The 26,764-nt window shown below is 41.5% G+C and overlaps 1 protein-coding gene across 4 annotated transcripts; it reads left to right on the top strand.

Moving 5' to 3' along the window:
• Nucleotides 1-25,816, top strand: LOC135549923 (CDC42 small effector protein 1-like). 4 transcript variants are annotated; one of them, XM_064980314.1, is made up of 6 exons: nucleotides 1-180; nucleotides 1,011-1,087; nucleotides 14,057-14,359; nucleotides 18,492-18,596; nucleotides 20,119-20,190; nucleotides 20,575-25,816. In XM_064980314.1, the coding sequence occupies exons 3-5, from the start codon at nucleotides 14,186-14,188 to the stop codon at nucleotides 20,185-20,187; spliced, it is 348 nt and encodes a 115-aa protein (XP_064836386.1). In that variant the 5' UTR covers nucleotides 1-180; nucleotides 1,011-1,087; nucleotides 14,057-14,185; the 3' UTR covers nucleotides 20,188-20,190; nucleotides 20,575-25,816. The 4 variants fall into 4 exon arrangements, with proteins under 4 accessions (XP_064836386.1, XP_064836387.1, XP_064836388.1 ...); XM_064980315.1 differs by lacking the exon at nucleotides 1,011-1,087 and having other exon boundaries at nucleotides 18,495-18,596; XM_064980316.1 differs by lacking the exon at nucleotides 1,011-1,087 and having other exon boundaries at nucleotides 20,123-20,190.
• Nucleotides 25,817-26,764: the final 948 nt, after the last annotated feature.

The following is a 26,764-nucleotide window of genomic DNA, read 5'->3' as shown; positions in this document are numbered from 1 at the left end:
TGCTTTTGAACAAGTATTTTAAAACATCTGAATTTCCTGATTGAACAACTTGGAACCACACCTCAAAAACGGAGAGAAACAGCATACGTGCGGTCGATGCTATATGTTGGTGTTTGAAAAGGCATCAAACGGATACTTTTGCTGGCTTTCCAAATTGTTTGGGCACATTTAAGAACGGAGGTAAGATATCGCTATTTAGAGTTTCTTCTTCATGTAGGCTAGCCTACTAACTATGTCAATGAAAGTGGGTACGTGGTCATTGTTACTCTAACTGATTAGGGTTGTAGTTGGCCAAACCCAGAGACAATTTTGTTAATGTTGCCTAGAATCTAGATCTGCCTGCACTTTGATATTTTCAACATTGATTCATTGTTTTAAATTACCTGATTTTATCAAACTCAAGTCGTGGCTATTTGAAGGATAAATTATGCTTTCCGTGGGGAAGGAAGTGTTGGTAAAGTTCATCAGAAACTTCCTCCGCCGTGGAGTTTAGTCGCCTAACCCAAGATGTACACTTAAAGAGCCTACCGTTACTCGTTAAGGTCAAAGGACCTCATGTTATTTTCAGAGGTAGACTGGCTCTGGTAGGAAAAACAGCCAAATACTCCATCTCTAAACATGAATCGATTCTCAATTGTGATACGGTTATAGAAACATAAAGCCTTTTACTTTTTATATCACTTCAAAATAATTTAACACATTAAATATATACACTTTCTGTACCCTGTTTTAAACTGCCTTTATCACAGTTGCAACTGACAGTACTATTCAGTGACAACACGTTTCTGGCTGCCTTCTTCCATTACGCACACAGGTGTTAGGCGCATGCTAATTAGCATAGGTGGTATTCTTTAATTAAAACGCGCTGTAACATGGAGATTTAGCTGTTTGGGAACACTGACCCAAAAAGATGTATCAATATAAAAATGTATACACTACCGGTCAAAAGTTTTATAACGCCTACTCATTCAAGGGTTTTTCTTTTCTTTTTACTATTTTCTACAATGTAGCGATTCTTCAAATAGCCACCCTTTGCCTTGATGACAGCTTTGCATTCTCTCAACCAGCTTCATGAGGTAGTCACCTGGTATGTATTTCAATTAACAGGTGTGGCGGCATAAGTTAATTTGTGGAATTTATTTCCTTCTTAATGTATCAGAGACAATCAGTTGTGTTGTGACAAGGTAGGGTTGGTATACAGAAGATAACCCTATTTGGTAAAAGACCAAGTCCATATGGCAAGAACCGCTCAAATAAGCAAAGAGAAACGACAGTCCATCACTACTTTAAGACATGAAGGTCAGTCAATCTGGAAAATTTGAAGAACTTTGTAAGTTTCTTCAAATGCAGTTGCAAAAACCATCAAGCGCTATGATGAAACTGGCTCTCATGAGGACCGTCACAGGAAAGGAAGACCAAGGGATACCTCTGCTGCAGAGGATAAGTTCATTAGTTACCAGCCTCAGAAATTGCAGGCCAAATAAATGCTTGACAGAGATCAAGTAACACACATCTCAACATCAACTGTTCAGAGGAGACTGTGTGAATCTGGCCTTCATGGTCGAATTGCTGCAAAGAAACCACTACTAAAGGACACTAATAAGAAGAGACTTGCTTGGGCCAAGAAACATGAGCAATGGACATTAGACCGTGTGGAAATTTGTCCCTTGGTCTGGAGTCCAAATTGGAGACTTTTGGTTTTGACCTCCGTGTCTTTGTGAGATGTGGTTTGGGTGAACAGATGATCTCTGCATATGTATTTTCCACTGTAAAGTATGGTGAGGAGGTGTTATGGTGTGGGGGTGCTTTGCTGGTGACACTGTCTGATTTTATTTAGAATTCAAGGCACACTAAATCAGCATGGCTACCACAGAATTATGCAGCGCTACGCCATCCCATCTGGTTTGCACTTAGTGGGACTATCATTTGTTTTTCAATAAGACAATGACCCAAACACAACCCCAGGCTGTGTAAGGGCTATTTGACTGAGAAGGAGAGCGATGGAGTGCTGCATCAGATGACCTGGCCTCCACAATCCCTCAAACAAATGAAGGTGGTTTGGAATGAGTTGGACCATGGAGCGAAGGAAAAGCAGCCAACAAGTGGTTAGCATATGTTGGAACTCCTTCAAGACTGTTGGAAAAACATTCCAGGTGAAGCTGGTTGAGCGAATGCCAAGAATGCGCAAAGCTGTCATCAAGGCCAATGATGGCTATTTGAAGAATCTCAAATATAAAATATATTTTGATTTAACACTTTTTTTGCTTACTACATGATTCCATATGTTATTTAATAATTTTCATGTCTTCACTATTATTCTACAATGTAGAAAATAGTAAAAAAATAAAAACCTTTGGAATAGGTGTTCTAAAACCTTTGACCAGTAGTGGTTTATTATTATTTGTTGCTGAAATGAAAGATAAGGTCCTTTTTATGCTTCCAAGACTGTACAACAAAGGATGTGTGTTAATGTTCAGACTGAGTGTCAGGGCTCTTAACAAAACTTCCTCCATACAGAAGATGCCTTCATCCAATGACTCTTATGTGTAATGGAACGGAGTAATGATCAAGGGCTTGAGTAATTCAAGCCCTCTCTCAGCTTTCATTCAATGTTCTGTTGTGTATTGTTCACTTACATTTAATGTTTTAAACTAGACACTGAGTATTCATTCCTTGAAAAGAAGAGTGCTTGACAAATTGCATAGCCTGTGCATGACTCGACAAAACATTTTTGGGCCGTTCCAAATTAGAGGTCTAAGACTTAAGGAAGTCAGGCTGGCGACAGTGGCTCAAAGTCGGTTGAGTAAGCCATTGTGGTCTATTTTCAGGAGGGCATAGTTTTGGGATGAGACTGAAAATGGTCTCAGACTATTGCTTCTCCATTATGGGAAAGCCCGTTGGTCAGTGCTGGATTTGGCTCCCCTTCAGTACTCTCTGCTCCAACCTCAATGTTGAGTTCTTCAGCTTGATAATATTGTAGCGAACGGCAAGAAAGTGAACCAGGGTCACTGGCATGAAAGACAAACACCCAGTGCATCGCACCAATAGGGATAGTCCACTTGGTGGGAATTGTAACGTTTCTCATATAGAGAGGATTGCTACACGGTGGATGATTGTAAAAATGTCTTAATCAATCCGTGCAGAATCCAGTTTTGTTTACTATTACTTTACGTCACCTCATTCCAACCACTGGATTTGGAAGTTGTCTCTACTGTTTCTACTCTTTTGGTATAATAGGAAACTTTTAAGTATATGTAATATATGGTAGCAGTAAAGTATAAAGAGTATATAAACTTTATGCAAACCATGAGTATTCTGTCTGTCTTTGGTTTGTTAGGGCTTTCAGTTCATGTCTGAGGTGATCTGAACAGCCAACATGCACAGCTGAGCCTGGTATATGGGGAGTGTACTTTAGCCCTGCTAGTGTGGAACTCTGTGGTGTAACCTATGACCTGTCGCACACTGGGTTGATAATTCCAACAAAGATGGCAGGAAATGTCAAACTAGCTGCATTGAGTCATGGAGGTCGAGGATCCCACCGTGACATTAACTGCATTCTTTCCTGTACATTTGACTTTGTCCTTGTTGCAGATAGGAATGTTTGAAGTTGCTCCTTTCTTTAGGACACCCTAATGTACACTGTCATGTTAGCGACAGGTAGTGGGGGTGAAGAGAACATTTTTTTTGCATTTTTCTGTATTATAATCAATTTGAAGCGCAATGTTAAATTCAAATCTCCATACCATCATATCTAAGCCAGTTGAGCAGTAACAACTTTAAAACATTTTTTTTTAATCTACATTTCATGGTGTGCAAGACATCGGTCTGATTTGCGCCTGTTTGAGTGTACTAATCGATTGTTTACATTTATTTAACTAGGCAAGTCCGTTAAGAACAAATTCTTATTTTCAATGACTGCCTAGGAACAGTGGGTTAACTGCCTGTTCAGGGGCAGAACGACAGATTTGTACCTTGTCAGCTTTGGGATTCCCCAGCTTGGGGTTCCTTTCGGTTACTAGTCCAACACTCTAACCACTAGGCTACCCTGCCGTGGGGATGGCACAGTCCATCACTCTAAGGCGTGCTACTGAAATTGTATATGGTTATATTACACACATGGTGCAACACTAATAAAAATATAAATTAATAACAAATTGGATAGTGGACGCTGTCCGCGGTTATGAAACATCAGTGCGGTGTTTAATTGGCTTTTCCTAGACCATGTTGCCATGTGCATAATAGTGAAGTTACTTAACATATTGATGTTGAACAATGCGGGTGGAGGCAGCAGTGGAGTCAGCAGACGAGAACCGCCGTTGCCTTAATTGTTTAAGAAAAGCGAGCGAGCGGGAACTCCAACTTAATTAGGTCTATAATCAATAGCCTAACTGTTAAATGTGCCTGGCGATCTCTTTCTATCCAGAAATAAGACAGATCCAGCTTGTGTTGCCTGTTTGAGTGTTCAAATGATGTCGGATAAACAATTTCACAAATTCGGCTGTTTTTTTTCACACAATATACACACAGCGCTTGCTCCTTCTTTTTCTTGATCTCCAATATTTTCCACAACCTACTACAGTAACTATGTTGGTCTATTGTACTTCAAACAATCTGTAGGCAGGTTTCTCAGGATTCAAACCTCCTCAAACAGCCAAATTAATACTCTTCAGCAGGATAATTTACTTTAGTGTCCTGATATTAAAATAATGTATATCTATCATTAGGCAGTTGGCATATATCTAAAAATACATATTGTAGTTCTAAATGTGTTTTATTGTAGTGTCACCATCTTTACTACAAAAATAAGTACAAATACAAACAACTTTAAGATGCATATTTATTTGACATTGAACGGTCCCTTGATCAGCACAGCAATTGATAAAACAGGACCATGTTTGCAAAACAAGTGGTTTTGAGCCTAAATCAATATTACACAGATTAGCTAATGGTTACAGACATCAGGAATGCAGATAGAGGCGAATAGAACTGAGTGACCGTCCAACACACAACCACTTGTTATGCTGCACACCTTTTGACCGTAAATGTGTGGGATTATGAAATATTTTTCTTAGTGACATCTATTGCTTAAATAAATGACCATTTTTAAATGGAAAATAACAGGCACGTACCACATACATTACTTCAAGACAAAACAGCTCACTCAATCAAGCCAGATGGTCTTGTAAGTATAGAAGCAAAGCTTGCTTTCATATAATCAAATTTAAAAAAAACTTAAAAGTAGAGGAAGAATCCAATTCTTTATCTTGTATGCAGTACAAATCACATTATTGCGGGAGCACCTCTAAGAGTATGAAATAGGCTGTTTGAGTAGGTTTGAATCCTAAGCAACTTGCCTGCACATTGTTTGAAGTACAATATATCAGCAGATCTACTGTCGTAAGTAAAAGCTGTTTGCTGCAAAACCTTGGTAGAGCATGGATGAAGTAGGCAATGTAGTGCTCATGTGACTTACCTTTTTTTGGCTTCAGACCAATACCTACTTCTTACTTAATTTTTTTGTTTGTTTCAAATTATACATTGCACATTGACCATACTTAACCTTTCATGAGGGGAGTGTCTTACTTTGGAGACCTTTTTCAGTAGGCCTACCGGTAACTCATTATGGGTGGACGGAGCACTATGACAATTCCTGGTATGGACTAATGGTTCTCTCCCCATTCATTTGAAATTGAAACATAGTTGCACACTACACAACAGATAATGTGGACAATGGACACATCAACACTAGACCTCTTTCAGACCTGAAAACATCTAACTTGATTTTGAAGAGACCTATCATCACCTACGATATCAATTTAGGCCTACCTGCTTTTAATTTACTGCCAGGCGGGCATCACTACACAGATGCATTTCAAATTTAAAAAAATAAAAAATAATTTGTTAAAGCAACCGTCCCAAAGACCTCAGCGTTCCAAAGAAAATATAAACACCTGAACCATCCGTCTAATCGTGGATGGCAGTGCACTGGATTCCGTGAAAGAGCCATGTTGTTCTTAAGCCATTGCTTGAAAACTGACGTCGGACTATTTTTTTTTTAAAGTGCCGTTAGCCAGTTGGAAAGTTTTAACCAGACCCCATGAAAGGTCTCATTGTAATTCCTCCGTCAAGGACCACTCCCCTCCTTTTCCACTTCTCTTGGATGTGGCTCACTGTCTATATTTGACCTAGTAGGTAGGTAGGTAGGTAGGTAGGTAGGTAGCTGGCAGGACTATTTAATTTGCAAACGTTTATTTTATAGGGGTGTAGCTATTAAGCATGTCATCTGTTTGTGACCATTAAAGGTGCAATCTGGAGTTGCTACATACACTACCGTTCAAAAGTTTGGGGTCACTTAGAAATGTCCTTGTTTTTGAAAGAAAAGCACTTGTCCATTTAAAAAAAATAACATCAAATTGATCAAATACAGTTTAGACATTGTTAATGTTGTAAATGATTATTGTAGCTAGAAATGGCAGATTTGTAATGGAATATCCACATAGGCGTACAGAGGCCCATTATCAGCAACTGTCCCTCCTGTGCTCCAATAGCACGTTGGGTTAGCTAATCCATGTTTATCATTTTAAAAGGCTAATTGATCATTAGAAAACACTTTTGCAGTTGTTAGCACAACTGAAAACTGCTGTGATGATTTAAATAAGCAATAAAACTGGCCTTCTTTATACTAGTTGAGTATCTGGAGCATCAGCATTTGGGGGTTCAATTACAGGCTCAAAATGGCCAGAAACAAAACTTTCTTCTGAAACTCGTCAGTCTATTCTTGTTCTGAGAAATTAAGGCTATTCCATGTGATAAACTGAATATCTTGTACACCGCTGTGTACTACTCCCTTCACAGAGCAGCGCAAACTGTCTCTAACCAGAATAGAAAGAGCGGTCCGACCAATCTGATTCCACACTCCAAGACTGCTTCCATCACGTGGACTGGGATATGTTTCGTATTGCGTCAGACAACAACATTGACGTATGCGCTGCTTCGGTGTGCGAGTTCATTAGAATGTGCATTGAAGATGTCGTTCCCATAGCAACGATTAAAACATTCCCAAACCAGAAACCGTGGATTGATGGCAGCATTCGCGTGAAACTGAAAGCGCGAACCACTGCTTTTAATCAGGGTAAGGTGACCGGAAACATGACTGAATACAAAGAGTGTAGCTATTCCCTCCGCAAGGCAATCAAACAAGCTAAGCGTCAGTATAGAGACAAAGTAGAATCTAAATTCAACGGCTCAGACACAAGAGGTATGTGGCAGGGTCTACAGTCAATCGCGGATTACAAAAAGAAAACCAGCCCCGTCACGGACCAGGATGTCTTGCTCCCAGGCAGACTAAATAACTTTTTTGCCCACTTTGAGGACAATACAGTGCCACTGACACGGCCTGCAACCAAAACATGCGGCCTCTCCTTCACTGCAGCCGAGGTGAGTAAAACATTTAAACGTGTTAACCCTCACAGGGCTGCAGGCCCAGACGGCATCCCCAGCCGCGCCCTCAGAGCATGCGCAGACCAGCTGGCTGGTGTGTTTACGGACATATTCAATCAATCCCTATCCCAGTCTGCTGTTCCCACATGCTTCCAGGGCCACCATTGTTCCTGTTCCCAAGAAAACAAAGGTAACTGAGCTAAACGACTACCGCCCCGTAGCACTCACTTCCGTCATCATGAAGTGCTTTGAGAGACTAGTCAAGGACCATATCACCTCCACCCTACCTGACACCCTAGACCCACTCCAATTTGCTTACCGCCCAAATAGGTCCACAGACGATGCAATCTCAACCACACTGCACACTGCCCTAACCCATCTGGACAAGAGGAATACCTATGTGAGAATGCTGTTCATCGACTACAGCTCTGCATTTAACACCATAGTAGGAAAATAACCTCACACTCAACGTCAACAAAACTAAGGAGATGATTGTGGACTTCAGGAAACAGCAGAGGGAACACCCCCCCCCCCCCTATCCGCATCGATGGAACAGTAGTGGAGAGGGTAGTACGTTTTAAGTTCCTCGGCATACACATCACAGACAAACTGAATTGGTCCACCCACACAGACAGCATTGTGAAAAAGGCGCAGCAGCGCCTCTTCAACCTCAGAAGGCTGAAGAAATTCGGCTTGTCACCAAAAGCACTCAAACATCTACAGATGCACAATCGAGAGCATCCTGGCGGGCTGTATCACCGCCTGGTACGGCAACTGCTCCGCCCACAACCGTAAGGCTCTCCAGAGGGTAGTGAGGTCTGCACAACGCATCACCGGGGGCAAACTACCTGCCCTCCAGGACACCTACACCACCCGATGTTACAGGAAGGCCATAAAGATCATCAAAGACAACAACCACCCGAGCCACTGCCTGTTCACCCCGCTATCATCCAGAAGGCGAGGTCAGTACAGGTGCATCAAAGCTGGGACCAAAAGACTGAAAAACAGCTTCTATCTCAAGGCCATCAGACTGTTAAACAGCCACCACTAACATTGAGTGGCAGCTGCCAACACACTGACTCAACTCCAGCCACTTTAATAATGGGAATTGATGGGAAATTATGTGAAATATATCACTAGTCACTTTAAACAATGCTACCTAATATAATGTTTACATACACTACATTATTCATCTCATATGTATACATATATACTGTACTCTATATCATCTACTGCATCTTTATGTAATACATGTATCACTAGCCACTTTAACTATGCCACTTTGTTTACATACTCATCTCATATGTATATACTGTACTCGATACCATCTACTGTATCTTGCCTATGCCGCTCTGTACCATCACTCATTCATATATCTTTATGTACATGTTCTTTATCCCCCGACACGTGTGTGTGTGTGTGTGTATAAGACAGTAGTTTTGGAATTGTTAGTTAGATTACTTGTTGGTTATTACTGCATTGTCGGAACAAGAAGCACAAGCATTTCGCTATACTCGCATTAACATCTGCTAACCATGTGTATGTGACAAATAAAATTTGATTTGATTTGGTAGGCCCCGGTGCACAACTGAGCAAGAGGACAAGTAAATTACTATCTAGTTTGAGAAACAGATGCCTCTTGAGTCCTCAACTGGCAGCTTTGTTAAATAGTACCCGCAAACCACCAGTTTCAACATCAATGGTGAAGAGGCGACTCCGGGATGCTGGCCTTCTCGTTCCTCTGCCCAGTGTCTGTGTTATTTTGTCCATCTTCATCTTTTCTTTTAATTGGCCAGTCCGAGATATGGCTTTTTCTTTGCAACAGTGGGTTACCTGCTTTGCTCATTGGCAGAAATACAGATTTTTACCTGTGGATAACATGGATGCTCTTGTCTATGAAATCTGATTGTTTACCTTACTCCAGCCCCATCCCTTAGCTTTTTACTGATCAAGTGGCAGGTAGTATGCTTTGTTTCAACTGCAGATTGTCACTTTAAAACAGAGAACCTGCTAACAAGGGCGTAATACTGAGCATTTTAGTCTCAATGCGGTTGTTGCTAATAAGCCTTGTTCACATTGGCAGTTTGAAGTAACTCAAATCTATTTTTTTTGTGCATATTCAAATCTGTTATTTTTCCTGAAATCTGAACGGCCAAAAGCCACATGGAATCAGATATTTCAAGACCTATTTCAAACCACCTTCATAGGTGGTTTTAAGTCCAAATTTAAAAAATCTGATCCCTGGCCATGGGACTTGTCTGAACGGTCAAATGTGGTTTTAGAGTTATTTGGCATATTTTGTTGCTTGCTAGCTAGCTAGCTACTCTGACAGTTTGACAAGAATGTGAGATGGTAGCTTGTTAATTGTTTACAAACAAATTAGTGCATGTACTACATAGCTAAACAGCAAGCTAGTTGTCTGCTGTGGTTAGCCAAAAGAATAAGTTTTGAAAGTTAGATCTTATCCTTTTTGAGGCTTTAAAGTTGTTCTTACACAATGATTTTGAACATTCAAAGCAACTGGTAAACGTCCATGACCGGCATTGGTGTCACCTTAGCTTGCTACATAACTTCTGAATGATTAGGAAGCACGAGCACCACCACCAATCGGCCTACACCACTGTGCACACACCTGTTGTTACTACACTGAACACATATAAATGCAACATGGAAAGTGTTGGTCCCATGTTTCATGAGCTGAAAGAAAAGATCTCAGCAATTATTTCTCTTAAGTTGTGCACAAATGTGTTTACATCTCTGTTAGTGAGCATTTCTAATTATCTAAGATAATCCATCCACCTGACTTGTGTGGCATGCCAAGTAACTGATTAAATGGCATGATCATTACACAGGTGCACTTTGTGCTGGGACATTAAAACAACACTCTAAAATGTGCAGTTTTGTCACACAATACAATGCCACAGATGTCTTGAGGGAAGGTGCAATTGGCATGCTGACTGCAGGAAGGTCAGTATGTCCATCTGCCCTCACAACCGCAGACCATATGTAATCATGCAAGCCCAGGACCTCCACATCCGGCTTCTTCACCTGCGGGATCGTCTGAGAAGAGCCACCTGGACAGCTGAAGAAATGCTCCTAAATTTCAGTCTGTAATAAAAACCCTTTTTGTGGGGGAGAAACTCATTCTGATTGGCTGGGCCTGCCTCCGAAGTGGGTGGCCCTATGATCTCCCAGGCCCACCCATGGCTGTGCCTCTGCCCAGTCATGTGACATTCATAGATTAGGGCCTAATGAATCAGTAACTCATTAAAATCGTAGAAATTGTTGCACGTTGCCTTTTTTTATATTTTTGTTCAGTATATGACAAGAAGCATAGCCATGTCAGCAAATGACTGCTGTTTGAACACACACGTGCTGTTTTTATCTATCTGTTTGGACAGTCAGTAATTCCAAAACTGATTTGAGCATTAAGGCTTGCAGTTTGAACAAGGCTTTAGATATCGTTGAACGAGTTGAGGTTTGAGGGTCACGACCAGTGTATGAAACCCTACAGTACCTTTGCCAGCTCACATGTAGCGCTATTAGAGCTGGATCGATTAATTGGTTATCGCATTGTTAGGTTACTCTCTACTAGCCTTGGTGTGTGTTGTGAGCTGGTCTTTAGTCAGGGTTCAACATCTTTCATCAGTATCGCTTGTCTGTTGTATTGTTTCTCAATTAACTAAATCCCAGCAAGTTATAGCAGGATCTCTTTTGAATATTGACTGGGGGTCGCCATTGATGTTTTTATATAAATCTGCTGTTCATTCTGACTATTTGGAAGAAGGGGCTGTAATGAAATGTGTTTAGCCACATATATCTTACATGGGGAGTATGTGGGCAGGTCTGAGGAATTTTTTTTTAGCCGCGTCAGTGTTGTTAGCAGGAAGTAGCATCACTGTCAGCCTACCCATGGGGAAATGACATGAACAAACCCATACTGAGAATAGCAGTTATGCTAACTGCCTTAGAAAGGTCAAGTTGTTGACTTTTCTGAAAACGTATTTTCTTGAAGGCAATAATTGAATCAATTTCCCCTTTCACGAGAGAAACTGGGTTAGGTGAGAACTTTTGAAAATGGGATTCATGCTGCATCACATGCTACTGTAGCTATATTGCGGTGTTTGTCATGTCACGCTTAGTGTCATTTAATAAGGTTAGTCTCACAGTGCTTCTTTTGTCATCCTTCTTGTTTTGGCTTTTCTGCCTGTTCAGCACAGATAACAGGGACGCCTTGGCTGCACTAAGGATCATGTTAATGTAGACTGACACGGAGTCCCGTGAGTGAGGGCAGGAGGATTCCATCGTGTGTTTTGGACAGAGTTGACTTTGAAATACAACCTCAGTTTTCACTGTACTTTGAGTTCTCACTCTGTCAATACAAAGACACACATGCGTTCGTAGAAGGTCGGCTGCTGGATGGTTTTGGCACCAAAGGGGCATTGTCTCAAGGGATCCTGGCAGGGTTATGAACTATTTTAAACTGTCAACCATTTGTACATTTTGTATGGTCTGAAAAACCACCTTGGCCATTTTTAATGCTAAGATGACAAGAAGTTGGGTGGGGGGAAATAATCTCTTCTGGGGACCCAGAAGTATTCTTCCCAGTTCCCACATGGTTGCCAGTGGTAGTTGAACAAATAAACGGCTGCGGACTTGGACATCTACAATTTGCACCATCTTATCAAGGTCTAACCAGCACTTTAACAGATGAGACTCCAGTAGTACTGTAATTCAACAGAACTCGACTGGCACTCTTCTGAAGAGGTTAGGCTGCTCCTCGTTGCTCTTCGGGGGAAACCTCAAATTAGAACGAGATGGCCCCAGATCTCTGGAGAGCCGGTTTATTTATACAAGATGATGAGCATGCCGTCAGAGACCAGATGAGCCCAAAGCGGGAGTTTCCGTTAATCCTTACCTCACGGGACAAGTATTTCAACTGCACTGAGTTTGTCGTCGTCCCCCCCCTCCTCTGTTCTTGTCGCCCTGTGAATCATGGGAAGCTTGTTCATGAGGTTACTCTCCTTTTTAAATAGTGTACCACAGGAGATATTCTGAGCCCCAGTTCTGTCCTACAGACAGTTCACAGTTCTACCCCTCCTTCCGAGTACGGTGTTCTCACAGTGCTGTGTGTGTCCTCACTATAATCATTAAGTGCACCTGCTTCGGGGGAATACGGTAAGAGGGCAATGTAGAGAGAAGTTCGACCCAGACTTTGCCTGTCTGAACCCCACAGACCAAGGATGGCTCAACGAGTGTCTACTCTACAGATGCCTGTGTCCTGTTTGACTTGTGCCAGCCTGGAGGGCCTTGGTGATATGATGGGCCAGTGTTTTTGGCAGTGCCTGCCTTGCCGTCCATCCACGCCCCTTATATCATCATACGTGTGTGTGCAGACTTCCACCTCATCCATGGGGGAGCCAAGGGGGTTGAGAACTTCTCCACGTCCACTGACACCCATCTTCTACAACCCGAGGCTTTTACTGTATATCAGGATACTAACTTTCTGACTGCCCTGATGACTGTTAACCAAATAGATAGCCGGTTGACTCAAAGTAGTGTCAGGCTAGTAGCTTACCTGTTAAAACCACGGTGGTGCCCATATGCCAGCAATGTGCTGTCAAGCAACCCACACTGTGTAGTTTTAATCTTACTTTGCCCCGCCCAAATGTTTTCCAGAACAATGTGCTAATTTTAATGTTTGAAGGAGGTTATTTCTACAGTATTTTTGTATCAGGTTTGAGAGAGAGAGAGCGAGAGATAGCGTGTGTGTGTCGAGAGAGAGACTCCACCACACACATTCCTTAACAGTTTCCTCCCTGTCTCACACAGCCTCTGGGCATGATAAAACAGAGCTGGACGAGAGCCATGTCATTATGAAAAGGGTAATCAAACAATCGGCAGCGGGCCCAAAGGAAACTGAAGTCCAAACCCAGTGGTGAAAAACAACCTGTAGAAAGAAGCCTACTCGTCAGAGCAAGCAGTAACCACTACTCTCAAAAAAAAAAGCTGTCGCTCTAATTTGGCTTAACGGATCATCAGTGACAATCTTAAACATAGCAATAAGCAACGACACTAAGTAGTATAAACCAACTTTATGAAGTGTAATGGTCTTGGCAGAACTTTCTTTCACACTGCAGAGGGAATATAAATGGCTTCAGAGATGGACCTCTGGTGTGTTGTTTTGGCTTTTCCATGGGACGAGACAGGAACAACCGAGAGGCGAATGGAGGATGCTTAGATGTTTTCCACCCTTGGAATGTCTTTCCCATGTCTAATGTGCTTGTCACTTGTTTGTGAAGCAATATGTTAGACATGTTATTCCTGCTTGTGTTCCCTTCGGTTGGAACCGGGACCAGAGGGTGGGTGGGTGGGGGGGGGGGGGGGGGGTAGGAAGAAGACTTACTCTCAAAGAATTGCATTATTTTAAAATGGTGCAAAAGCAAAACACTGTTCAAGACAAGATGCTGGTTTGGGCAGAATCAAGTAAAAAGTATGCCGGTACGGCGCTGCCTTAGTAGGTTTTCAGTGATATGTTGCATCAAAATAAAATGAACTAGTAGGACCATGTTCATATTACATTGGCTATTATTTTAATAAACTCCTGTCTTAACAGATTAAACCCTAAGGACTTTAATCTGACTGGATACCAGAAGAAGGATTAAGACACCGGGAGGCTTGAGAGAATCAGGACCTGATATTTTACAGGTGCTGGGTTTGGGGATTGACCCACTTTGGCTATCTGATGCAAGGGATCTGGATGCACCAGGACTATCCCAAGATTGAGGGTCACAGGGGCTACCTGTCTTCACCAGCCTGCAAGGCGGCGACAGAGAGCAGGGTGCTGAACCGGCGGAGCCCGGGAATGAGCGAGTTCTGGCACAAGATGGGCTGCTGCGTGGTGGCCAAACCCCCACCGGTGAGTCTGGGCCAGATGCCTCTTATTTACTCATGTAGAGTTTTTTTATATAAAAATTTCTCTGTCAGGTTTCACAATTCCCCATCTAATAGTTGTATAGAGACTAGTAATAGATTATGGACTATACTCCACAAGCATGCTCTATATTAGACCCTGACCACTTCTATTCAATCCTCTCATGCCACAATATGTTTGAGGTTGTGGAGGTCCCTGGCAAGTCTTGCAAGTATAGTACCCAAAGGCAAGGTTTGGGCATCCCAGGCAGCCAAGCAAGCTTACTCTGACAACACTAGAACTTGAAAACAAATATTTTTGGAGTTTTAAATGCATGCTTAGAACAGCCTAAAGTGAACCACTGCCCGAAAGACCTCTTTACCCATTAGATTTTACGCCAAGATGATATGGGGGACCCTTTTTTAAATGCATCAAAGTCCAATAAATCTGTTGGCAAAGGCTGATGTATTTCTGGTGTTTTTCAGACTCCATCTGCAATCACTTACCAACTGATGTCTTTAAACGGGTGACGTTTTATAGCTTGCAGTTCAGTGGCATCCACATCATGAGCGATATCTTGAAGGAGTGCCATCTTTGATTTATTGCACACTCACTATACTTAGGGTGAATTACAGCCATTAAAATTCACTGACCATCTGACCCATAGCACATGTTCAACAAAGTGCAGTGCATTTGGAAAGTATTCAGACCCATTGACTTTTTCATTTTCTTACGTTACAGCCTTATTCTAAAATGGATTAAATAGTTCCCCCCCAATCTACACACAATACCCAATAATGAAAAAGCAAATGTGTGTATGTGTATATATAATATATATATATATATATATATATATATATAATTTATTTATTTTTAATGAAAAGTACTTTGTTGAAGCAACTTTGGCAGCAACTGCAGCCTCGACTTTTCTCAAACACCTGTATTTGTGGAGCTTTTCTCCCTTTCACCTGTATTTGGGGAGCTTTTCTCCCTTTCACCTGTATTTGGGGAGCTTTTCTCCCTTTCACCTGTATTTGGGGAGCTTTTCTCCCTTTCACCTGTATTTGGGGAGCTTTTCTCCCTTTCACCTGTATTTGGGGAGCTTTTCTCCCTTTCACCTGTATTTGGGGAGCTTTTCTCAAGCTCTTTCAGGTTGGATGTGGAGCATCGCTGCACAGCTATTTTCCGGTCTCTCCGGAGATGTTCAAGTCCGGACTCTTCATCATGGAACCCTCTTTCCCTTGATCTTGACTAGTCTCCCAGTCCCTCTGCTGAATAACATCCCCACATCATGATGACCATCGGGTTCCTGGTCACCTCCCTGATCAAGGCCCTTCAGCCCCCGATTGCTCAGTTTGGCCAGGTGACCAGCTCTAGGAAGAGTCTAGGTGGGTCCAAACTTATTCCTTTTAAGAATAATGGAGGATGCTATATTCTTGGGGACCTTCAATGCTGCAGACATGTTTTGGCACCCTTTCTCAGATCTGTTCCTCGACACAATCATGTCTCGGAGCTCTACAATTCCTTTGATTTCATGGCTTGGTTTTTGCTCTGACATGCACTGTCAACTGTGGGACCTGATATAGACAGGTGTGTGCCTTTCCAAATCATGTCCAATCAGTTGAATTTACCACAGGTGGACTCTGATCAAGTTGTAGAAACATCTCAAGGATGATCAATGGAAACAGGTTGCACCTGAGCTCAATTTCGAGTCTCATAGCAAAGGGTTTGAATTCCTATGTAAATAAGATATTTCTGTTTTTTATGTTTTTGCCAACATTTCCAAAACTTGTTTTCGCTTCGTCATTATGGGGAATTGTGTGTAGGTTGATCTTTATTTTATTTAATCCATTTTAGAATAAGGCTGTAACGTAACAAAATGTGGAAAAAGTCAAGGGGTCTGAATACTTTCCGAATGCACTATTGACCATGCGTAGTTGTGTCCATCAGTAATGTAGGCATCATATGGGGACGCACTGTATAGATAAGCATGTCCTTACTATCTTACATTCTTGTCTGATGTGGAGACCCTAACAATTGTATTGACCTATAGTAGCTTGATGTTTCAAAGCAAAACATTTTATGGAATCCTAGCGCGCATTATAGGGGTGAATAGAGGTCCTATTGATGACACAAAATATCAGTGTTTCACTGGAAAGTGTAAGAACTTCCCTTTTGCTCTCCAGAAGTGACCGCTGACCCTTGACCTCCTCAGGGCGGTACCCTTCCTGACCCTCACTCTTTCCTGGCTCAGGTTTTGCAGGGAGTGTTGCGTAATGGCGGGTTGTGTCCTTCCGTTCCCACTCACCAACAATGAAACCCGGCGGCTCAGGAGAGAGGATGCAGTCTGGGCCTCTGTCTCATGGGAGGGCATTTTCCCTCTCTCCTTCCTCTTTTATTTTTAGGGCCTGTGTTTGTTCTATTGTGGGGGGGAGGACAATACAGAGACATCGCTTTCAATAAACACAGGCAAGGATTTACATGTAACTGTCTCGAAAGGGTAGGGGCGTGTCAATTTTGGAAGACTATTGAGACCTTTTTTACTGATGTTCTCATGATGTTGGTAGTTGGGGTATGCCTAACTTCCTAAATGTAAGTCATGTAATTGCTACCCACTTTTCTAAGCATAGCCTATGCCAAAGGGTTACTGACACCAAGTGGTTGCTATACACAACATATGCTGAAGGCATCCTCTAAAATAAGTTGCTAAGCGACTTTCTCTTTTGCAGCACACACAGCTGACCAATTTAGCTAGATATCCATCAATCAGCCACGGGATGGCATTCCTCCCAATAAAGTGACATTATAGTCCAGGGCTTATTTCTGAGGTTTGGTATGACTCATGGCCTGCATGGCTGCAACTTCAGTGGATGCCAACCAGCTGGGTATTTGGTTAGGTTGGGTATGCCTTGTAATGTTGCCGTATTGATACTTCGAAGTCGATATACACAGATGTTCCTACTTGATTTAACAAAGAATGTCAAAAGAGTATAGATTTACCTTATGCTGCCTAGATTTGATTACATATGTTCATTGATTTCAATTCCTGGCATTGCTGTGTGTTCACTGACTCAATTTGGTAGAAAAATATGCTTGCTAAGATGGTCGATATACACAGATGTTCCTACTTGATTTAACAAAGAATGTCAAAAGAGTATAGATTTACCTTATGCTGCCTAGATTTGATTACATATGTTCATTGATTTCAATTCCTGGCATTGCTGTGTGTTCACTGACTCAATTTGGTAGAAAAATATGCTTGCTAAGATGGTCATAAGGCTGTCTTTATGAGTCTGTGGGAATGACACCTGATTTTCCTCTGCAATGACGATGTAGCAACAAGAATGGGTGGGTGAAATGCCTGATTCATTGGGTATGTATGCATGCGCCAACAGATCCTCAGAATTCAAGATGACGTCAAGAAGAAAAGTCCCCCACGTGCCACCCACACAGTGGTCTACCTTGTTTTAGTTGCATCGCTAGCTCAGAATACGGTATGACCGGGGTTTAACCTTTGGTCAGCAGCATGTTTTTTTGTTTCTTTTGATGTAAACATCGGTCAAAGTTGCTTATGTAGCACTTAAAATAGCCGAAGGTTGATGGTCAATGGATATGCCATCTGCCAGTCTGCATGAACTAATTAATATAGTGACAAATTAAAAAGCCTTTATTTTTTTTATGGCTTACGCATCGCAAGAAGATTAATTTATTATTCTTGTTATACCTAAGCCACTTTTTGTTACATTTTTTTGTTTTTGTTTAAATGACTTTTTAATTTTCCCGCTAGATTACTTCTGGAAGTTTTTTTCTCAGAGGCTTTTTCGACATGGTTTACTATCCAGCATAAACCTCTGTTTGTTCTATAGTATTTCATCCCATGATCAAAAACCACCTCATGGTATACATATATAACCAAATAAGCGTTCCTCTCCTGTATCTCTAATAGTACAAGCGGCTTATTTGGAGACAGAAAAACGGTAGATCATTGTTCAGTTAATTGCATGTTTATGTTATAATTTCAGAGCATCTTCTGAATGAAAATCGCATTTTGGTTGCACAGCCACTGTCCTATGCAGTTGTCTAGCCATATTTTAATTACTATAGGTCACTGGTCACTGACCTCCTGCATTTGTTTCAGAAGAAGAGAAGGAGGAAGATTGACCGCAGCATGATTGGAGAGCCCACAAACTTTATGCACCTCACACACATTGGCTCTGGTGAGATGGCAGAAGGTTTGCCGCCGGTATGTATAAGGTTTTGGCTACTTTAATGAAAATCGTCCTTTTACACATTTCGTAATCATTGTTTTAGAAGAATGATGCGTCAGTCAGTGATCATGACCGATTAATCTCTTAACAATTGCCGTTGGGCTGCCCATAGTGAATACTTCTGTTATTTGTTCTTTGCTTTACACACAAATTACATGTCAAATTAGTTTAATTTGCACCATACCTGAACTGTTATTTCAACACTTGGATCAAGTCTTGTCTGCTGCAAAATTGTATCATCGAGTGAAATGGAGGATATTGCGTAAAACATAATTGCAGCATGTTACAATCCAGGTAACTGGTATCGTCCAGAGGTTTTCTTTGGACAACAATTAATACAAAAACACTAATGAAGCTTTGATACATTAACTGCTACACTAGTCCCACTCCCATTCGTTGGCTAATAGACATTCAGTTAACTGGCCCATTGCCAACCACCTGCCCACTTTTGAACAAGGCTCAGCCTGTGCAAGAGGCGGAAGTGCTCCTCCCACTTCATGCCGTGACGCTCCCTAGGTTCTATTGCTCAGTCCCTCCTCCCTCCCTAGGAGGGATTCCAGAGGGCACACAGAGAAGGGACAGTGACAGGGGACACAGCTGGAAGGCCTTGGCTGCTAAATGAAAGGCCCACTTTGTGTCCCGCGACACTGGTAAATGATTCCCCCCCTAGCGCAGGAACCCAAAACGAGCTACTTCCTGTGCCTGGATGAAATGGAACTCTGACATCCCGCTGAAAGTCAAGTCAACTCACCAGTGACCAAGTCTTGTTTGCTTAGCATTGACGACCTTTAAACGCATTAATGAGCTTTTAATGCCGAATGAGAGTCGTGTATATGTTTTGTGTTTGCACTAAGCCAGCGGCTCCATTGCAAACAATGACAAAACCCTGATAGTGATAGAAGGCCCATTTTTAATTGGAGTCAATGCACTGGAACAGTGCAAACAGGTGTGGTAGACAAACACGGCTGCCTTTTGTTTAAGCTGGGCTAAAGTGCGTTTGGGCATACCTTTTTTCCCCTGCTGCCTATATCTTATTGTGCAGCATGATTACATAACGCCATTACGAAACATCTTCCGTAATCTTGACACTGCCTCACCTTCTGTGCCATCAGTGTTCCCACTACAGGTTTGTTTTAAGTTCGAAAGTTGCAAAGTTAGTTTGTATTTACACATGCACACCTCTAGTTTATCCATCAACTATTTAATTCTGCTAGGGATTGTGGGTCTACAGTGTGTTCCCATTCGGGATATGAAATATCAACATATCGTTGTGAGTGAACAAAGGGCACTTACTTAGCAACCACAGTGTTGTCACAGTATCATGAAGGTGCTGTCAACCAACTCTTTAATAGCACTTTTGTGACACGATTGACTACATGTCATATAATACCAGAAAGCAGGTCAGATTGTCAATATTCTTGCTGGCTGATACTCCCCTGTATTTTACATAATTCTACCAGGGAGTGATGTTTGTGTGACTTTTTGTCCCCTCTGCAGTCAGGGTCAGTCCAGGAACAGATGAGGTCCAAAGGACCCAGCACCAATGGCCGAAGCAGCCTCTTATAGCCAGTAAGTACCTTCTATATACTCCAGTACACACACTTGTGCACACACACTCACTCTGGATAATACTTAGGGGTTAAATAAATATGACGAAATTCTGGGGAAAATTTGGAAAGTCCAGCTGAAAGTGTTTTGTTTATTTTAGAATGGGGGGGGGGGTGGTTGTCAAGCAATGTGAATGGATGGCTTTCACTATCTTTTGTACTTCCCCAAAAGTTGACAATGAACTTAACCTAAGTTCTAGGAAAACGTGTTTTAAATACTTAACTACATACTCTGTGGATTTAAGATCATTATTTTTTGGGGGCATCTGATATTATTCAACAAGGTTAGACTTTTTATTCAGAAACTGCTGTTGTCCAATGACATGAGGTTTTGTTGCGGTTTCAGACATATGGACCAATCCAGAGACTCGACGTGAGTTCCTCATTTCCCCCCTCCTCGGACCCAGCCTCAAGCCAACCTGCATGGACCAACTCTGCATATTGCACTCAGGCCCACAATGACCACCGCAAATGGCAGAATAAAAAAACTAAGATCTAAAACAATGACTTTATTTCCCAGAATCCCTTTCAGCCCCCATCACCAGATTAAAATGGGGCATGACTCCTGCCATGAAGAGGGGAAAGTACCCTGGATTCTCACTCAGCACTGGGGACTGGATGGGATTATTTGTGGGCTTTTAGGTTGCTTTGATTAAACATAGGAGGTATCAGCTACTGGCGGATACGGATTTTCCCATTTTTGTCTCCGTCTCAAGCAAGGGATTGTCCGAACATTTCATATTTCTCTAACAAGACCATCTCGCAAGTGTGATACTGATCTTGCAATAACGCAAACAAACAGGTCTTCTTTATTCTTGACTCGGAAGTGGTGCGTTTGCCCTTTTAAAAGTGTTGTGCCTTTAACGATTATAATGCCTTTATAAGTAGTGCATGGTGGAAATTGAGCCCGTCTGTTTCCTGACAAGCATGCGTTTTTCATATGTATTGCTAAAGTGCAGTGGCCAAATTGATATTTTTGGAAGTGAAGTTTCTCAATTGACAAGCATGATGTGGCATCTACCTTGGCTCCACCCACTACTTGTCTGTAGTAGTTTGAGATCCAATCCTAGCAGCACTGTAGACATCCAGGGGTGGGAGTGGTCACTTGTAGGCCTACAGTGCTAATGTTTTGGCACTTCGCATGTTTCACGTGGACAGTTCTTAGACATCATCTCACACATTCCACCATTAGTCAATGTCTTTCTTACAAACACGCCAAGTTTCTCATAGACACCCCCCCGTGTACATACTTCTACCTTAAGTGTTATTGCCAAAGTTATGCCTTTTATATATTAGGTGCTTTTTTTACTACCATGCATGATTTAACACCAGCCAATCTGAACACTGGATAGCATTGGCAGGTAGCCTAGCCGTTAGGGAGTTGTGGCACTAACCCGGAAGGTTGCTGGTTTGAATACCCAAGCCGACAAGGGGGGAAAAAATCTTATCGATATGCCCTTGAGCAAGGCACTTAACCCAAATTTGTTCCAGGGATGCTGAACTACTATGGCTGACCCTGTAAAAACAACACATTTCTCTGCGCCTATCTGGTATGTGACATAACATTTATTTATATTTTCATTACCTTCTGTAGTGTCCTATAGACTCGCACTCTTGGTGTTTAAAGAAAATGTGTGTGGTGTGCACAATTCTACACTGAATGCTTATAGAATTGACCCATCCCGAATTCTCCTTTTTATTTGGGGGGGTAGTAGTCTTGTTGAGCAGTCCACTTCTAAGCATTTGCAAGCTGAACATAAGATGCAGTAACTAATCTCGATCTCAATTGGCTTTATCTAAAAGCTCTCAGCCAGTTGGACTGTAAGTTCAACAGGGTTATGTCAACAATGCCACAAATTGATCAGAAACCATGGCAACTTGACTTTGGGTCTCCTATTGCACAGTGTTAGTCTTAGAATTGGCCCCTGTCATTCTAAGCTGAGACGTGCTCATTAGCTTTTTAGCTATTCTGAAAGGTAACCTTATGGGCTTTCTGTTTCAATGACAATCTACAATTCAGGTTAGAGGAAATGGCAGAGCCTATAATACTGCAGAGAGAAAGTGATGGCTGATTTTTGTTATACGAAAAATAACAGGTCACAAGTTGTCTTGACTCATGACTGCTAAATGGACCAACTGTTGTCATATTCTATTTAGATGCCTACTACAGTTCAAACGCTTGCAGTATGAGTGAGTTTGCATAGAAATTATTATAATTATTTGTTTTTAATGTTTTACGACTGCCCTTATTTTTATCAGCTTTGGAGCCAGATTTCCTTGTAAGTTGTTAACGTTTTGTTTCATATGCTTAAGATTTCTAATCTCAGACAGTAGAGATTCCAGGATGCAATGTACCTACTTTTCAGTCTCTCTGTTAATGTTGCAGTCTTTTCCTGGGTCTCCCTCTTTGCTCTGTTTTTAATTGGTCATGTGTTAGTCCTCCTATTGAGAACGTTGGTGTACATATGTGTGAGAGGAGAGTAAGTGTTTCGCAAACCTTTGAGTGTTTTCTCGGCTTCTGGCCTTTTTTCCCCTCCTGAAAATATAGTCAATATTTTATGTATGTGTTTGTTCACTTGAAAGAGCCATTTACTTTTGAAGGTGCACGTCCTCAAGTGTATAGACAAATTACTTTGTCATGTCTTTCACTTAAGGAATCCTGCACAGACAAATTATACCCAGTTGAACAGTTTAGGGATAACTGTAGACTGTAGAACTGTAACTGTCGAATATTTTCTGAGTTCGAGAAATCAAACATTTTCAAGTTTGAATTAGTCTTCAGACTCAGATTGACAACAAAAATCTCTAAAGAAAGCACTGCTGATAATAACTTCTGTTACATTTGCTGTGAGGAACTAAACTCAAATTTAAGTTCCCCTGTTTCAGTCTAAGCGAATTTCACTGTGCAAAGTTGCAAGAATATACTTTTACTGTTACGAGAGGTTTCACCCAGCCTGTGCACATTTCATCCTCCGTCTTGTGTTTTATTACAAGCAGCTGTTTTTGATACCACAGTAATCTCAACAACCTATAATAATGCTTTTAGTCTGAGCAGCCCAGAGTCTAACCATGGGGCAGAGCCCAGGATAACACATTCATTACCTACTTCACTAGGGAGGGGTGGAAAGTGCCCATGGAAAAACTGAAGATGTGGTAGGTGTAGTAGTTTGGTGGAAACAACATGTGGGAAAAGTCTGAAGCTATTGTCTTTGCAATGACTAGTGTAAACTTGACACGGCAAGGATGACTGCATAAACAAACTTCTGGCTGGCCATAGTTAGCTATTTGTAATTTATCACAACAGACTAGAAATATATTTCACTTGAAAGTAAATTTGTTTGGGAACCAAAGTATCACTTACTATTTCCAGATTGTCCATTTAAAGATGGACAAAATCGATTTAAAAATCATTGTTAAAGGATTTTGAATGTTGACAGCATTCTAAACTTCCAGCTGAACCATATGAGACTAAATGTAGACCGGATATTCGTCACTACGAGTTCCTTTGCTCAGCATCACCCATTTTACTATGGGCCCAATACATTGGAATCTCTTTTGCACCCAAGAAATTGAAAATTCTATCTACCCTAAAGTGTTGTTTTTTTTGTTTTGCCCAGTGATTTCTCTCCTGTCCTCACCATGTGCTTTTCAGCTTCTCTTGCCCGTCACTCTTCAAGGCGTTTCTAGAGGATATTTAAACCAACAACACTCCCTCTTTCACAATGGACTCTGTTCCTATATAAAACATTGGGTATAGGCAACAGTCCCAGGCCTTGGCTGCATGTATACCACTGTACACACACACACACACACACACACACACAGGGCCTGTCCTTGGCAGAGCTCAGCAAAAGTCCATCGCCTGAAAGAAGGAAATCTATGGCCCATTGTGCTTCTTGATTACACTAAGGGCAGCCGGCAGATAGGATCGGGCCTGGAACAAGATAACAGTGCCTTTATCAATGTTTTTCAGCATGAGAAGTTGGAGCTGTTGGTTAATATGTAACATGGGGCTGTTTTTATATCGGGCCTCCAAATAATGACTTCTGTAATGAATCTTACACAATGACTGATGGTAGTCATCAGACTACTGAGCCACTGCGGCACTTACTGTACTACAGGTTCTGATTTAGAGCCCAATCAATGGAACATGCTGTATTGATGGATGAAGTTATCATAAAATTATAATGCGTTACATTTTGGATCCTTTAATCCCTAGTTTATGTACATTCGTTTGACTCATGCAGAGACATTTATCATATAGAAGTGTGTGTGTGTGTTTGCAAATGTGTGTTGATATAATACCACATATGGTCATTGAAGACACAAGCTAAGGAGATACTATCTGAAACTAACCATCTACGCCGTATACAACCGAGAACAGTATTACATGTTTTTCTAATCAAGGGCTTGAAAACAAATATTGATGCATGCTAAAGTAAAGAAAGTGGCAACATCAGTAAATTCTCTCTAGATTCAAAACACTTTTAAAGGCTGAATCAATCAAACTTTGGACTTGTTTTTTCTAGATGGGATCTGTCAAGCCTGATTTCCCCCCAAAACGGCAATTCTCTGTCACTTTTCGTACTCAAAAATCTAAACATCAGCCTCGTCCCAATCTCACACTACTTCATACACTGTTCTCTGTTCCTGTTTGAGTTTCCCCACAGCTACCTCACTTCCTTTTCACTGTCAGGTTCCATTTCCTGTGCGTCCGGTGAATTCGCACAGCCAGTGTCACCTTCTGCGCTTTGGGCCAAATCCCCCTTTCCCTCCCTCTTTCTCCCTCCCCCTGTGCTCCTTTTATTAAGTTCTGTGTGGAAGGAGAGGAAGCGGGTAGAGGCTGAACACCCTCCCTCCATACCCAACAGCCCTCTTTAAAAACAACCCATTCACTCATGCACTGGAAAACAAGTCCCCATGTATAAGGAGTTCTATTGAGAGAATGACGTTGAACACGAGACAATCGGGTTTATTCATAAACGTGTCTATCACATGGACTAGTTTCCTATTTATAGGAAAATACAGCAGACTTTGGCCAAATACAATTTAGTAAACTTTAGTATTTTAAAGTGTTAGTATAATCTATAGAAGTGCTGTAGTTGTACTTCCAATAGATTTGATGAGGTATTTACAAAAAAAATGTTTCTAACTAGGCAAGTCATTTAAGAACAAATTGTTATTTACAATGACGGGCCTACCCCGGCCAAACCGTAACGACGTCCCTATGGGACTCCCGCTCACGGCCGGTTGTGATACAGCCTGGAATTGAACCAGGGTCTGTAGTGACGCCTCTAGCACTGAGATGCAGTGCCTTAGACGGCTGCGAAACTCGGGAGCCATATTGTTTTCTCTTGGTAGACAAACATTTGAAAAAGTTATGCTATTAGGACAAAAATGAAAATAGAAAGGATGTAATAAATCACATTTGAAAAGAAACGTCCCAGCCAATGCTTCCATCAAAGTCAGTCAACTAATTGTCAATGAGTCATATGACAGCTTGCTTATCTAGCTTTGTAGACACCAGCTTTCTCAGTCAAGTTTGTATTATTGCAGATAAAGGAATCAATAAAGACAATTTAAACACACATCCTTATCAATGTTGACTTGGAGCATACATTTTTTATTTTATTTTTATAATCCAATAACGTCATGAGTGGATCACAATTGATCTGATAAACTATTCCCTGGTGTAAAGTGAGATGAAAAGATCAATGTCGCCAGAGGAATTAAAGCCAGTGAAGTCATAGGTTTTACATTGTAGCTGAGCCATAGCTTTGGCAGGAAGTCATTGTCAATCTGCCCAGTAACAGTAATGAGAGCCATACTGTATCTGATGCCAGTGTAGTTAAAAAAATACAGTATAAAATCCTTCCAATATTACGCAATAGTTGGGAATGAATCTGTGATTCAGAACTGTGTTTAAAAAGGGTCCCTCCTTTATACATTGACAGTAAGAAAGGGGACCACAAGGAGTGATGTCAATCTATAAAATGTATTTTGTAACAGAGAAAGATGTGAAAAGAAGGCCTCACTTTAGTGTCCTAAAACCGATGTATTTACATGGTCAGTGGTGAGTTTAGCACACAAAAAGGTGGGATGAATGCCAGCTAAGCCACTTAACAACACTAAAACAATACATTCATTGCACTAGAACGGTGCCCACAAACTGTTAGGGCCTACATAAAGCTGTCCCAACAGCAGAGTCCCAACACCTTACCACTGCTACGCCTGGATATTAGAGGAGCCTTGTCTGGCAGCGAAACAGTTAATTCAGCCTCATTTACTGAATTTAGCTGATATGGCTGACTTGCTTAAACAAATGTGGTTTCTACTGAAAATGTTTAGATGTACAAACTATGGCATAAGCGGGCGACAAGCAGATAAAAGGCAATCTGTAATTTTGATTAAGACAATGACCAAGCTAGGATGGACATAGTCAATATAACTATTTGTTCAGCACTTTTGAAATGTACCGCAACATAATTCAGAACATGGGCCATTCTTTGGTTCTGACTTGGTGTACAGGTAGAACA

This window comes from Oncorhynchus masou, chromosome 12 (assembly GCF_036934945.1).
Source record: "Oncorhynchus masou masou isolate Uvic2021 chromosome 12, UVic_Omas_1.1, whole genome shotgun sequence".
Taxonomy (NCBI): Eukaryota; Metazoa; Chordata; class Actinopteri; order Salmoniformes; family Salmonidae; genus Oncorhynchus; species Oncorhynchus masou.
Note: the sequence above shows the minus strand (reverse complement) of the source record. Positions and strands in the feature narration are given on the sequence as shown.

Coding starts and splice junctions, on each gene's coding strand:
- LOC135549923 (XM_064980313.1), top strand. CDS start 14,186: ATGCAAGGGATCTGGATGCACCAGGACTATCCCAAGATTGAGGGTCAC. Junction 14,360..18,491: donor TGGTGGCCAAACCCCCACCG/GTGAGTCTGGGC, acceptor CATTTGTTTCAG/AAGAAGAGAAGGAGGAAGAT. Junction 18,597..20,118: donor TGGCAGAAGGTTTGCCGCCG/GTATGTATAAGG, acceptor TCCCCTCTGCAG/TCAGGGTCAGTCCAGGAACA.